A 13,871-nucleotide genomic window follows, 5' to 3' on the forward strand; every position below is an offset into this window, starting at 1 on the left:
ATATACTGAAATATTTATTTCAGATCTTTCTATTTTATATTATGAGAATAAAAATGTATCAGTTAATACGTATTTCAAATTACAGGTATAGTGTTATTGCCGTTTTGAACTTTCTTTAGGTTTTCTTGTTTTTTTTATTTCGGTGTGGTATGGTTGTTGATATGTCATTGTACACTTAAACCCAAACAACAACAACAACAAAATAATTATTTAAGTATTTTTTTCAAGTGAATATACAGTATGTAGTTAAACAAGCGATCTACATACATAGATAAAAGAAAAGCTACTTTCTTTCCAAAAGGAAACAGTTCTTGTAACAGCTAAAAGGGGCAATGGTTTTGAATATTTCATTTGGACCTTAGTTCCACATAAAGTTACACAAGAAATATTACTGAGCCTTTATGAATATTGAAAATACCTCATTCATCCATTTCTGATTATTTTCAAAAGACTTGATATCAACAAACGCTGATGCAACATAAAACTTTATGACCGTATAATGATCCCGGGAAATTAAAAAGAAACAATCAATGAACACAGCAATATTGGTGTTATTTGTTTTTCTCCATGTACATTATTGTTTAATAGTAAAAAATGTCTATCCCTGTTTTAAGATATACAATGCTCCTAATTATTAAACGTTGTAACGTGTAAATGATTGTGCTTTTTTAAAAACCTGCCTTTAAGTTATGCTTGTCAATACTAGTGTTGTTTCATTTTAATGGTATTTCATTTCTGCAACTCTGGAACACCAATGTTTTCCGTGTTGAGGATTGAATAACCCGGTGCTTGGGGGGGATTTTGCACTTTTTTTAAAACCTGCCTTTAAATCATACTTGTTAGTACTAGTCTTGTTCTATTTTTGTGGTCTTTCTGGAACAGTGAATCAAATGTTATAATGGTTGAGGATTTAATATTTATTTAGCCGGTGCTAGGGCTCATGAGCTATTTTGCACCTTCTTAAAACCTGTATTTATATTATGCTTCTGTTTTTAAGACGGTACTGTTTTTATTGCCTTAAGGGATTTTACCTTTTTCCAGATTGATTTTCTAATTACGTCAAACGTTTGTTGAAAATGTTGTGTACTGCTGAAAGATTACAGCCGCAAGGAAGTTTAATCATTCAATATGTCTTCTATTTCTCATTTTAGACGGTTAATATGGATATCATTTTTCTATTTTATAGCATCCTTCACATTCTAATATTATCAATATTGGATAGAAATTGTAACATATAAAAAAAGAAACCATCACCGGGAGATTATGTAAATATTATAATATACGTCATTAGAAAACGCTTAAATATGACATAAAGAGCTATAGATCTTGACAAATTGCTTCTATCAGAGGATCAAATGTTTGGCAAGTCATCTCAAAATGATGATTAATGTTTGCTTAATATGTTTGTTTTGGTTCATTTCTATTTATATTTTTCTCTCTCTATGTATCAGCCTTCTGCCATAATACTGAGAAATTGTTATTGACTCTTCTTAAATTATAACACGCAGCAACTGAAGACATGACTTTTATATTAAAAAGTAAATGTGGAATCCTTTAAAAGTAAGCTGTTACATATTAATTTATGCCAACATAAACGAATGATCATTATGGAATATTTCATACACATACAGCAATTAATAATATACTAAAATTATAACTTTAAAATGATATAAGACTGTTCTGTCACGCTGGTCGCAAACACACTATGTTGGTTTTGTCATGACACGGCTCAATTTTGTTTAGTTCAGTGTAAGATCGGAATATATTTCACCGAGTTAGCACCAAAAGGTATATTTCACGAGTGGCGCAGCCACGAGTGAAATATGAACTTTTGGTGTTCATAAGGTGAAATATATTTCGATCTTACACTAAACTAAACAAATTTTCTTTTTATTATATGCAAAGAAACGTTTTAAAAAGACATTAAACTTAATACTGAATGAAAACTGCGTCAAATAATAATACAACATGACGTCATTTACGACGTCATGTCATTAAGTTGGTTTCAAGTATTGTGCACGTTGGTATAACGTAAGGGGCTAAAATTCAAAACAGTGGCATTATCAGTTTTATATCACTGATATATTTCTATAAACCACCGAAAAGCATGTAATAAATACTGCTAAATTATGATCAACAAGGAAAGGCGGTATTCAATGAACGCAACCCTCAACTTGTGCTGCGGTCGTGAGGGGAGATGCACCTTACCATCTTCCTTCAGGAACAGACTCAATTAAAACAAGTCTGCAATCGTCATACTATTTTGTGGTTTCATTCCTTTCAAGGGATCACACTTTTACCAGATTTTTTTACATTATTCATTTTTAATATAAAGAAAGCTGTAATAATTATTTAACTTGAAACACGATGTTCTTGAACTAAATTCAATCAGAATTAAACTATTTGGATATCAATCACAGGAATGTTTTGAAATGTCGATCAAACATATCTTAAAGTCATTCCAATAGATTATAGGTATGTAACAATTTTATTATTTTCTTTCATTTTCTTTTGAGCTGTATCTACATTTTGGTGAATTATTGTATCATCGTGAGAGTATTACATTGTTATAAATATTGTCCTTGTTTCAATAAACAATGTATTACGTTTCCTGTAAATCAAAATTTAAACAAATGAAAGTAATTACTGAAATCAACTGCCTACCAACTGATTACCAAAAAAATACATTGTTCTACATGGCTTTCTAATAAATATATGTTAAACTAAACTGAATAAAAGCCAATGTATCTGATTCAAATCATTCTAACTGATTTGTCCTATGGAACAATTTGACTTAACATATAAGAGGTAGTATGCTTAGGTGATTTTACAGAGAATTATTTTTAAAACCAAGGTAAAATTCTTTACCTAACAGCTAGTGATATTTCGGAATAAGATTTATACATTTATATTTTGCGTTGTGTCTTTGTATAAATAAAACAGATGGCAAAACCGTAAAATAATTAGGAAATAACATCGTATGTCAATGCGACCCGTTCTCAGTTTTACTTTTATAACACTCATACTCATAATTACACATTCATGCTATGTTTACTTGAAACAAATCTGAGAGGAGGAAATAATCCTGTTTAAAATATGTTTATTGTTTTACAAGCGTCTGTTAGATTAACACAACACTTTAAAAGAGCTATGTATACAAGTTATAAGAAACAACTGTTGTATCTTCGCTCTATATTTCGCTATACATTTATGATTAAGATGATCTGTGAACAAAGAGAGTTGATAAGTTAACGAAGCCACTCTCTTTCTTAATTTTTTGGCAGACGATCAGTGTTAAGTAATATTTCACTTCAAGTTAACTTTGCATAATTTTATGTTATGCTTTTTGTGCATAAAACAAGTAAATTTGAAAAGAGGTCGGTATATTCTGGTATATTATGCATACCTATGTTATAGAACCATACCATATACGACGCTTGAATATGGCTAATTCCAATGTTGGTAATGATTTAATTAATGATTCATCGTCTCCTTGACAATATTATCTCATTTCTAAAAAATTATAAACATGTTATTTTATATGAATATCAAGGTTTCAAAATAAAACATTGTATATTAAACATAAACAGATATTCAAAAACGTCCCAACCGACGCTAAGGCGTACGCGTTACTTAACACATTTGTGAGCTCATCTTATTACTGGCACATTTCACGTTACTATATTTATAAACTATAATTGATAACAAATAATTGACACATATATTGTTCAAATTGTAAAATAACAATTATAGTTTATTGGGTATGAGTATATATCATGGTAATTGTTTATTTTTAAGATTGAAGACACCGCTTTAAGTCAACTAAGAGAACAAATATACCAGTCATATGGTGAGGAGGGTGAAGAATCGGTAACTGAGGCGTGGGACTCAATGCAACAATTGGTATGTGTTATCTACATATATTCATATTATATGATATAGACCTGGACACCTGGTCTGAAAAATAAGTATTTGCCATTTAGTCCATGGATAGTTGGTTCGAGCCTATAAGTATAAAACCCGGAAACTACCATCTCAGGTTACCAGTACTGAGTCTTGTCTCAAATGTCATGTTTTTAAGTGTTGATTGTACATTCTGTATTAGTTTTATTATTTATTCTGACCAATGAAATAACTGAGATCTAAGTTTGAGCTTGGATAATTTCTTTATAACCTCAAACCCTAGTTTGTTCCGGAAGGTGAACTCAAAACGTCGCAAGTGACTACGAAATTGAGCATAAATGAATATCTTTAAACAATTATGTAGGTATGTTATATCTAACCATCAAGATACAGGCTTTGTTGATTTGGTATACAACTTATTATATGTGTAATTATTTAATTTCCCTATAGGAGTTATAAACTGGATTGATTATCACAAAGAATGCGTCTAATTCAATCACTATTCACTTATCAGAGGAAGTAAAATTTGTACTTTATCAATATATAAGGTTGTTAAGCAATTTTTAAATAAGGAAGTTAAAATGACCATTTTATCTATTCTTATCAAAGTTGTTAAAATTGGGTATAAAATAACACTTTTAAATACAGGCCTATATTGCTTATATTGATCTAGTAAAACATATTATCTGTGAATTGACACTGAACAAAAATATTTATACATCTCTGCTTGGGTTTGATTTTTTATATCCTTTTTGTTATGCTTATGATGATGGTACCTGAGCTGTACTTATTCTAAATCAGCGCTTAAACTTAAAAATGAATCTACTGGATAATAAAACACAAACTGCAGATATGACAAATGGCACCGATGTGTTGGATCATTTAGATAGTTGTGACTTGTTCGATGGAGACAATGTGAAGTGTGCGACACTGAAATACATTAAACAAACTTCTTCGTCTCTATCAATATTTGGTTCCTTGGTAACCATAGGAATTTTAATTCTTTTTCAAAAGTACAAGGAATTTACGCAACGTATGATTGCAAACCTGAGTGTGAGTTCGTTACTTCTCGGTGTAAGCTATTTACTGGACGTGTTCGAGATGGAAGCTACCACATTGTGTATTACACAAGGATGTTTGATGACATTCTCCATCTGGTCTATAATGACGTGGAATGCTTGTATTGTGGCAAACCTTTACAGAAGAGTTTTACGCGGGAGTGATTGGAGACAAAGGGAGGTAATTATTACAATCCTATGCTGGACTATACCATTGGTAATTGCGTCATTGCCATTTATAGGCGATGTTTACGGACCTGCAGGAGTATGGTGCTGGATTATAAGGGACTGGAGATGGCGGTTCAGCATCTGGTACATCTGGGACATCCTATCAATTGTCGTTTTCATCTTCATCATTGTACACATTGTCTATAAGTTGTTCAGGACGACGAAAGAACTACGGAGATCAGAAACAGGGATGCTTCACGTTCAGACATTACATGCAGATATTCGGACCCTTCGAATGTATCCAGTTGTGTATTTCTTGGTTCATATTTTTCCAATAATTGGAAGAATACAGGATGCTGTTTACGGTTATAGCTTTGGTATTCTTCTTCTGCAGTCATTGTTCGGACCTCTTCTTGGGGCTGTCGTGGCTCTTGTCTATGTTCTTGATAGAAAAACATTGAAATTATTAACAGCGAAAGGTATTCGAGAAGCAATAGGAAAATGGAGAAACAGTAAAACACGAATTCGAGAATATAATATCGGAGCGGAGTTTGCTCCGTGTGAAAAAGAAGTCGAAACAGAGTCTACTATGTAGTTTATAAACATGACAAATACAGGCGCGTAGCTAGCCTATAAAGAATGTGGATTAAAAATAATCTAGGGGGATCAGGGGGCATCCCCCCCTGAAAATTTTGAAATAAATGGTGCAATTTGGTGCGTTTTGGGGCCTCCGGAGAGCTTTCTTGACCAACGATAATTACCTCTTTTCTATCGCTGATTCTGCTGATGACTTCTTTAAGAACTCGATGTAAACATTTGTTTACATTTCGAAAATACGGCGCGTGCAAACTTCCGACTTTGAAGAGCTGCAAAGGCCGACAACTTTTCAAAAAAATACTACGGTATGGTGTACGATTTAGGCTATATGATTTATAAAGTATTCAGTGTGGTAATTATCAGATCTGGCGGACGCGGCTGAATTTCAAACCACATTTTTTTTTACTAAAAAATTTTTTTTTGGTCAAAATAATGTGGATTCAGCTGCGTACTCGCGTATAGGCAGCTACGCGCCTGAAATATACTTTTAAAACTGCAATTCGATTATTAATAAAACTTAACATATTGAAATGTATTAATTACTCTAAGTTTTTACTTGTATTTATTTTTGCAAAAATGAGGCTTCGTTCATTGAACGCCGCCTTTCCTCTTTGATCTTGTTTATCATATTTCAAATATTTATATGCTCTATTTGATGACAAGCGCCTATATTTTGGCATCTTAAATACAGTTGATATAATTATACAAACATGGTTGTACTACTTTAGTTATGTTTGAAAACTGTTCTTAAATCTGAAACATTTACACGTGTTCCGTTTTTAAACGAAAATTGGTATAAAGCTATCTAGACAATTATTTATCATTATGAAATCTACACTTGATATATAAATTAAGACTTTATGACACATGTTTTGTAACATATAAATAAAACTGTTGATTTGTTTGAATTTGAATGTGTCACATTTTGTTTATTGATATCGTCTTACAAAAAGAGGAAGAAAAAACATTATATGCCTTTGACATAAGGAAGTTATATGAGACTACGTCAGATATATCTTTACTTATTTTCATGTCATAAACTTACATACAAATTTGTCATTTTATTTATTCAATTGTTGTCTTTAATTAAGTCTTTAGTTTAGGTTAAGTTTAGTTTAGTTAAGGTTTAATCCAACTTGTAAGCCTTAACACATTGATTGCAGCGAGCTCAAGAAATGACAATATATTTAAGTCAGTAAACACATGCACCAAGTTCGAGATAATATATCAGATTATATACAAAAGTAATGCGAACCTAAAGAGTGTAACCTTATAAAACCAACTATGTGTCTAGATCTTTAAGCCATTTTAACACATTCAATATTTTAAGTGTCAATACATCCTTCAGCAATCTCTTTTAGGTCAGGACTGTGCTTCTTTATTACAATGTTGACAATGCTTTGGGAAGTTTCAAATCTATATTTGTTCCTACATTAGATAACATTCCACCAGTTAAAGTTGTTCTCATGAAACAATAAACAGAAGACTGGATTACCTCCGAGAATTGATAAAGCAACAGAAAAAGCGTTTCATTATTTAAAGAAAACGACAAGTAAAAAAAATGTGTTTGTTTTGAAAATCTTAGAAAAATAGCTAAAGGTGTTATTCCTGCTACTAAACGATAACCATTTAATGAATTAGGCTAGAGATAACAATTTACAACCAATTAGATTTTCCATCTACAGATGCCAATCATTAACCAACCTAAGTCTGAATATTGATGGTAATATCTGTTTTGGCATGAGTGTTGATGCTGAAATAAATATCTGTTACTGCTGCAGAATTTTTTGTTAGCATATTATTAAAATTGTCCATTCAAGGTAATTGTAATTTTTATTTGTTTTTTAATCTTATCGATCAAAAGTCGTCAGACTTAAATGGTTTTATTCTCAGATGCTATGGAATATCACCTACTATGATACCTTAACAGGCAATCGTCAAATAAGGCCACATGTCTAGATGTAATTCCCTCTCACTTTATTCGAGATTCAGCCAATCATATACGATCCCCTTTTACATTTCATTAAGTTGCCAATAATACAAGGACAGGTTCCTTATGATTCTAAATCAGCCCTTGTAACCCCTCCCCCAATTCCCTTATTTTTAATTGCAAAACTAATATTAACAATTGTCGTCCAAATTCTAATATTTTAAGAGAGTTATCATTTACCAATCAGAATAACACGTTGCTAACAAAAAATTATCTTTGAGTAACAGTCAGGGTTCAGATAAGGCGTTGCAACCGACACCTGAATCATTCATTTTACAGATTATATTCGTTTGCATTCGAACAAGATCAACATACCAAGATCACAAGGATGTCGATACTGTCATAGAGATTCAAACATTTGGGCTACAAAACATAATATGTATAAAACTATAGCACTGCTGCCTTCAGTTTACAAACGAAATTGTTTGAGTTTTAAATAAAAATGCCTGTATGAATGGAATATGCCGGTATATTTCCATTTGAGCTAATGCCACATGCATGACGTCATTGATTAACGCTTACAACCCTGTTTTCGCACAAGTTTAATGTTTGTTAAATAACGGACATATTTTATGTTACAACTCTTTCGAAAATCGACCATAAGGTTGTGGAAACAACATACTTTTATATTTTTGAAATTGATCAGAATATTTCATTAGATATAGCTATATATCCTTTAGTGCAATTGATCTAATCTACGAGCTCTATCGACATGGTTATTTTCATACGAAGAACCTGGTGTATCGTCAGCATCTGCTCCAACAATGGTATAACCCATGGTTTTCCTCAATGATCAATATTAGGTCCCCTTCTCTTTTTTTTTGTTAATGGTATGTCAGCTGTCATCAAACAATAGTTCCTTCTTTATGCATATAAATCTGCTATCCTGGAATCGAGTTAAGATATAAAAATATAAATTATTAAAGATAAGGTAGCTTAAAATCTCCCATAATGGTCAGCAATTGGCTTGTTGGCTTTAAACTCTGACTTCATCTTGGCAAGACAAAATATTATGTTATTGTCTCTAAAGGAGTTTGAATTCTCAAATACAAATAGTGCAATGGTCAGTTCATTTAGTCAAACTTTTCTGATGCCTTGGAGTAACTATGGATCAATCTCTGTCTTTTGGAACTCCGACAAGATCAGTACTAGACACACTTTGTGGTTAAAGGTTAAAAATCTTGTACAGAAAAAAAAAGATTTTTTACAGGTCATACTTAAAAATTATAAGTAAGCTTACTTATTTAATGCCATTTTGTTTATGCATTATCTGCCTTGTACAATTCTCTAACAGAGGACTTAAGATATTAAAAGCAGGTTGCCCAGAATAAAATGATCAAATTTGTTATATGTCATATGTTGAAAAGAACAATTTATCAACTTAAAGTGGTAACCAATTGAGAATGGAGGCAACCGTTTTATACTACGCCATATTAACAAAATAAATCTCGGCTTTCACCTTACAACTTTCAGACAGGATAGAAATTTGTATTCCCGTTAACTCAGTCCATGAATCCTGAACATAATTTCCATCTGGCTCAAGAGTAGGCTAAAGTACACTGTTCAAAAGATATTTCATAAAATGGGTGCAGTTTATGAAATGGTATACCCCAGAAAGTTAGGGATGTCAAATGATGTGATATTTTAAATATAAAAAAGTTAAGTAACATGGATTTTTTGCAGTTTATTCTTAATGTATGCCTAGTCGATTTAAATGCTAGCTAGCTTTTTGTAAAAGTAACCAATGAACGAGCATCTGAATATGAAATTTCTATCGCTTTCCCTTTTTCTGAAGAGCCAATCAATGGAAATGCTCTGGAGTGCGGGTAACTAATACCTGCACTCCAGTTAACGCGCTGTGCATGTATATGGATATGATTTAACTCTGACACATTTTCAACAGAAAGGTCCCCAAACTATGATACAATCATTAATTAATGTGGTACTTATTTTTGTGGTTAAATAATTAATATGTTGTTATATGTGTGTTTATCTTTTCTACATTATTACTTCTTACTAAACTCAACACTTTATTGTGGGACCGCGGTGGAATTGAGGTTACTTCATTGTATCCCTTTTTTATTTATCCTTACTATATAATGTTAATGGCATGTGCCTTGTTGTCTTTATTTTGTTGTTCTGTATGTTTTAATAGCTTGTCCATGTCTGTCGTACATGTTATAATTTAAAGATGCATCCTTACTTAACCCATAACCTGCTGAAATTCTTGAATGAACGTGTCCATCTTCCTGTCTTGGAACAGACCATAATCAATTTTGGGGATAGCAAGATGAAAATCAAAAGTAAGACAACCAACAATATAGAGCCTGTTCAGACTGCACTAATTCGCAGTCTGGACTGGTTATCACTTCTGTTTTCACAAGGGTAAGGGTTAGTCCGTTAACTGAAGAGGTATGTGCGCATGGGTATTCTTGTTTTAAATAGGGTATTAGAACAATGGTTGTTTTATTCACTACTTCAGTTCAAATGTTGTGGAGTAAGTGGTGGAGTGAATTCTTCTGACTCCTGGGCTTTATACAAAAAATCATCGACATGGTTTACAAAACTTTCTGGTAAGTTATGTTTATCTTTAGCATCAGTAAAGGGATATAAAATGACTTCATGCTTTGTAAAGTTTTTTTTTTAAAAAGCTTGCAAACACAGTAAAGGTTAGAATATAAAATAATTAATCTTGCATTATCAATACAATTACTTAAAGAAGTATGATATTAATACTAAATGTAATGTCTCAAATAGATAAACAGTATAGTAAGGTCCTTCAATTTTCAACAAACAGCCAAAATCGTTGCAAAAGTCACAGTGCTGCTACGTGTATAGACTATCAGCATGTGGATTTAATTTTTGATGTTGTAATGTACGTTTTGTTTAGTAAAATAGAAACAAATCTAGACTTCTGACTTTGTTTTCATGTCATGAAATGACATGACATGATTTACTTTATGATAAGATACCTTGTACATTGGCGACAGTATGAATCAATCATGTTGTTTGTAAGTTATATTATATAATAATATATACCTACTAGAAAAAACTTATGGCTGACTAGTACAAAATCTCAGACAAAATGTTTCAGGGGTGTCCTAGTTTACATAGACTTATTTAGGAAACACATACAAACCTATATGTGTTACATTTCATGCCCTCAAAATTAGACATATGGGATCAACAGAAGTTTTTAATATATGCCATTTTGGCAAAACAAATGGGTCGTCCGGTCTCCGGTCCCAATGTTGTCCAGACTTTGACGAATTTAAACAATTGCTGGCAATAGTTTTTATATGAGCGACCTGGGGCCTACTTGATTCTCTTATTAGTCCCATTTTAGTCTAATTTGCTATAAATTTATAGACCATATATTATACTTTATATTACAGAGAGTGTAAAGTCGCCGTTAAAGATAGAGTATGTTCCGACAAGTTGTTGTAAAGATACGGAGAATACACCAAATGTTACGCAATGTCAAGGTCTGATTAACAAAGCTATAATACCACAATTTGGACCTCCAATAACTAGTGAAGATAATCTAAATGATCAATTATATACAGAGGTATGTGATACAGAAAAATTAATACTTGTTCACTGGTTGAGCATTTGATCCTACCTTAAAGTGACTTAATTCGCTCATGGTCTTAAAAGTTTTTGCATATATATGTTATGTTATTTTGTTGATTTTTTTTTACATTTTTTGTTGTTGCTGTTTTCCAAAACGTTTATGCATAAGATAATAAGTTAGGATAACGTTATTAAATTTAAACTTTAAGTTAAAAATCATGTCCGTACTCTGTATTGAGTATATAATAGAATCAATATACAAAATATGTTTCAATTATGATGCAGACAATTGTTTATTTTAGTTTTTTTATTCTTTTATTTATTTATTTATTTTTATTGGATTATTTAATTAAGTAATTAATCTATTATTTATTTATTTATTTATTTATGTATTTATTTATTTATTTATTTATTTATTTATTTATTTATTCTATTATTCATGCATTTTGACTATTCGATTAAAGAATGCCATATTTGTTCAATATCAGTAAAATGACCCTACTTGATCCGTAAATCCTAGAATTTGTAAAAGACTATGTGATTATTTATTTCAGGGATGTTACACGTCTTTACGTAACATGTTAACAAGCAACTTAGTAGTACTTGTGGGTGTTGGTGCTGGTATAGCTGTTGCCATGGTAATAAATTTATAAAATCTATAATAATTATATTCTCGTATATATACAGTACTTTCGGCGTTATTTAATGTTTTCCCTTTCTTTTCTGTTTTCTTATTTTTAAATCGGAGCATATATATACACATTCTAGCCCTGGCTGTAAATGTATAAGTTTGCATTTTCTTATACTTTGTCTTATAATTTGCCAAAACTCTTTGTAATTGTAATGTTATACACGTATATATGTGAATTTAGATACAAAGACATCAATTCTTGATAAAGTAAGAATTATTGAAACATTTTATGATAAAGTTAATGCTATATTCTAGATTATACTTTTGTTTTGTGTTGATACCATAAGAAATATAACTTACTATGTAAGTACAAAATATATAAATAAAATGATAAATATTTTTGACTGTGTACGTTTTTAAAACTTGTGGAAAAGAAAGTATTATCACATTAATGATCGCCCTAAATATTAAATAAGTTTGGATGTACGAAATCAAATATCATGTAAATCTTATGTAAATGTATTGTTTTATTTTCACATTTTAGGTCCTAGGAATGGTATTTTCAATTTGTTTGTGCAAACGAATAAAAAATGACGATGACGACTACTACGACTGCGACGACTAAGATGAACAATGCACGGGTTTCTCGTGAAAGAAGTCACAGTTCATATGTATATAATCATAACTTATTCGGTCACTTATAAATATACATCATTTAATACATATAACATACTTGTGTTATGCAATATGCGTGTACGTACTCGTTTGAGTAATGTTTTTATCAAAACAAATGAATCACCTCCAACCTATAACATAACAAAACATCGAAAAAAGGGAAAAGATAAGAAATTAGTAGGTTGTAAATGGTCTTATTGTCGAAAAGTATTTCATATTATTGTATTAGGTTTTACAATGTTATTGCAACTATAATATAAGTATTTCTAAAGACATGATATCATCTCTGACGTCAGCTATATTGGAATATTTGAATATAAGCAGTATTCGCACCGTGCTTAAAGTTAGCTCAACAATTGAATGCCAGGGGGGGGTAATTAAATTAGGTATATTGTAAATTACTTGTAGAGGTTATCTTCAGTTTAGCACATTTTGGCAGAGCTCTTTGAAAAACAAATTAACGAACGAACGAACGAACAAATTTATTTCACATAAACTTTACAGTTTCTAGTGGCTAGCCACTACATTTTACAAATTAACATATAGGTGTACATAGAACATACAATTGTGACAAATATCAATTATGTATACTAAAAGGATTAGGATATAATAATATAAGAAATTAAATTGATCTAATATTTATGGTGATGGACAATACATGTAACCATGTTTGTTTTATATCATGTCATATATCATCATAAGTAATAAGAAACATCATGGTATCAATTCGTTTCGCTAAAATTTATAATAACATGTTTTGCGTTATAAATTATTTAATTTTAAATCAGCATAATATAAATAATACATTTTTTTCGCTTGCTTTATGCTTTTCATGCCATTTAATATTCTACCAACAATTCGATTGATGTAAAAAGATACCATATGTTTCTATTTGTTTCATATGCAAAATACAATGCCATATAAAAGTATAAGTTATAATTAAAACACTGAGCACTCGTTGGATTACTATCATATAATATGCATTTTTCGTAGTAACATTAACTTTACTTTTTTCTTTAATGAATGTAGCATTTTTGAAAATTCGCTCGATATGAGCGATTGCTTCACTTTCTGTTGATGTTTTTTTATTTTAAAATACTCATTCTAATCCATCGTTTGCTCACTTTCTTATACACATAGTTTTGATATATACAATCTTCTTTGTTTTAAATTATATATTTCTGAAAACTGCATTTAGGATGTGCTTTATACAATCTATAAATTTTTACATCTTTGTCATTAACAAGCATCATATTTACAAATGATATATTACAAA

At 30.9% G+C, this 13,871-nt stretch overlaps 1 protein-coding gene across 1 annotated transcript; it reads left to right on the forward strand.

Annotated features, from left to right (window-relative positions):
* Nucleotides 1-3,443: 3,443 nt before the first annotated feature.
* Nucleotides 3,444-12,689, forward strand: LOC132747957 (CD82 antigen-like). The gene is made up of 6 exons (XM_060737488.1): nucleotides 3,444-3,462; nucleotides 3,791-3,903; nucleotides 10,199-10,289; nucleotides 11,112-11,284; nucleotides 11,844-11,927; nucleotides 12,465-12,689. Exons 1-6 carry the CDS (start codon nucleotides 3,444-3,446, stop codon nucleotides 12,543-12,545), a joined length of 561 nt encoding a protein of 186 aa, XP_060593471.1. The 3' UTR covers nucleotides 12,546-12,689.
* Nucleotides 12,690-13,871: the final 1,182 nt, after the last annotated feature.

Source organism: Ruditapes philippinarum, unplaced genomic scaffold, assembly GCF_026571515.1.
Source record: "Ruditapes philippinarum isolate M1 unplaced genomic scaffold, ASM2657151v2 ctg354_1_1_1_1, whole genome shotgun sequence".
Lineage (NCBI taxonomy): Eukaryota > Metazoa > Mollusca > Bivalvia > Venerida > Veneridae > Ruditapes > Ruditapes philippinarum.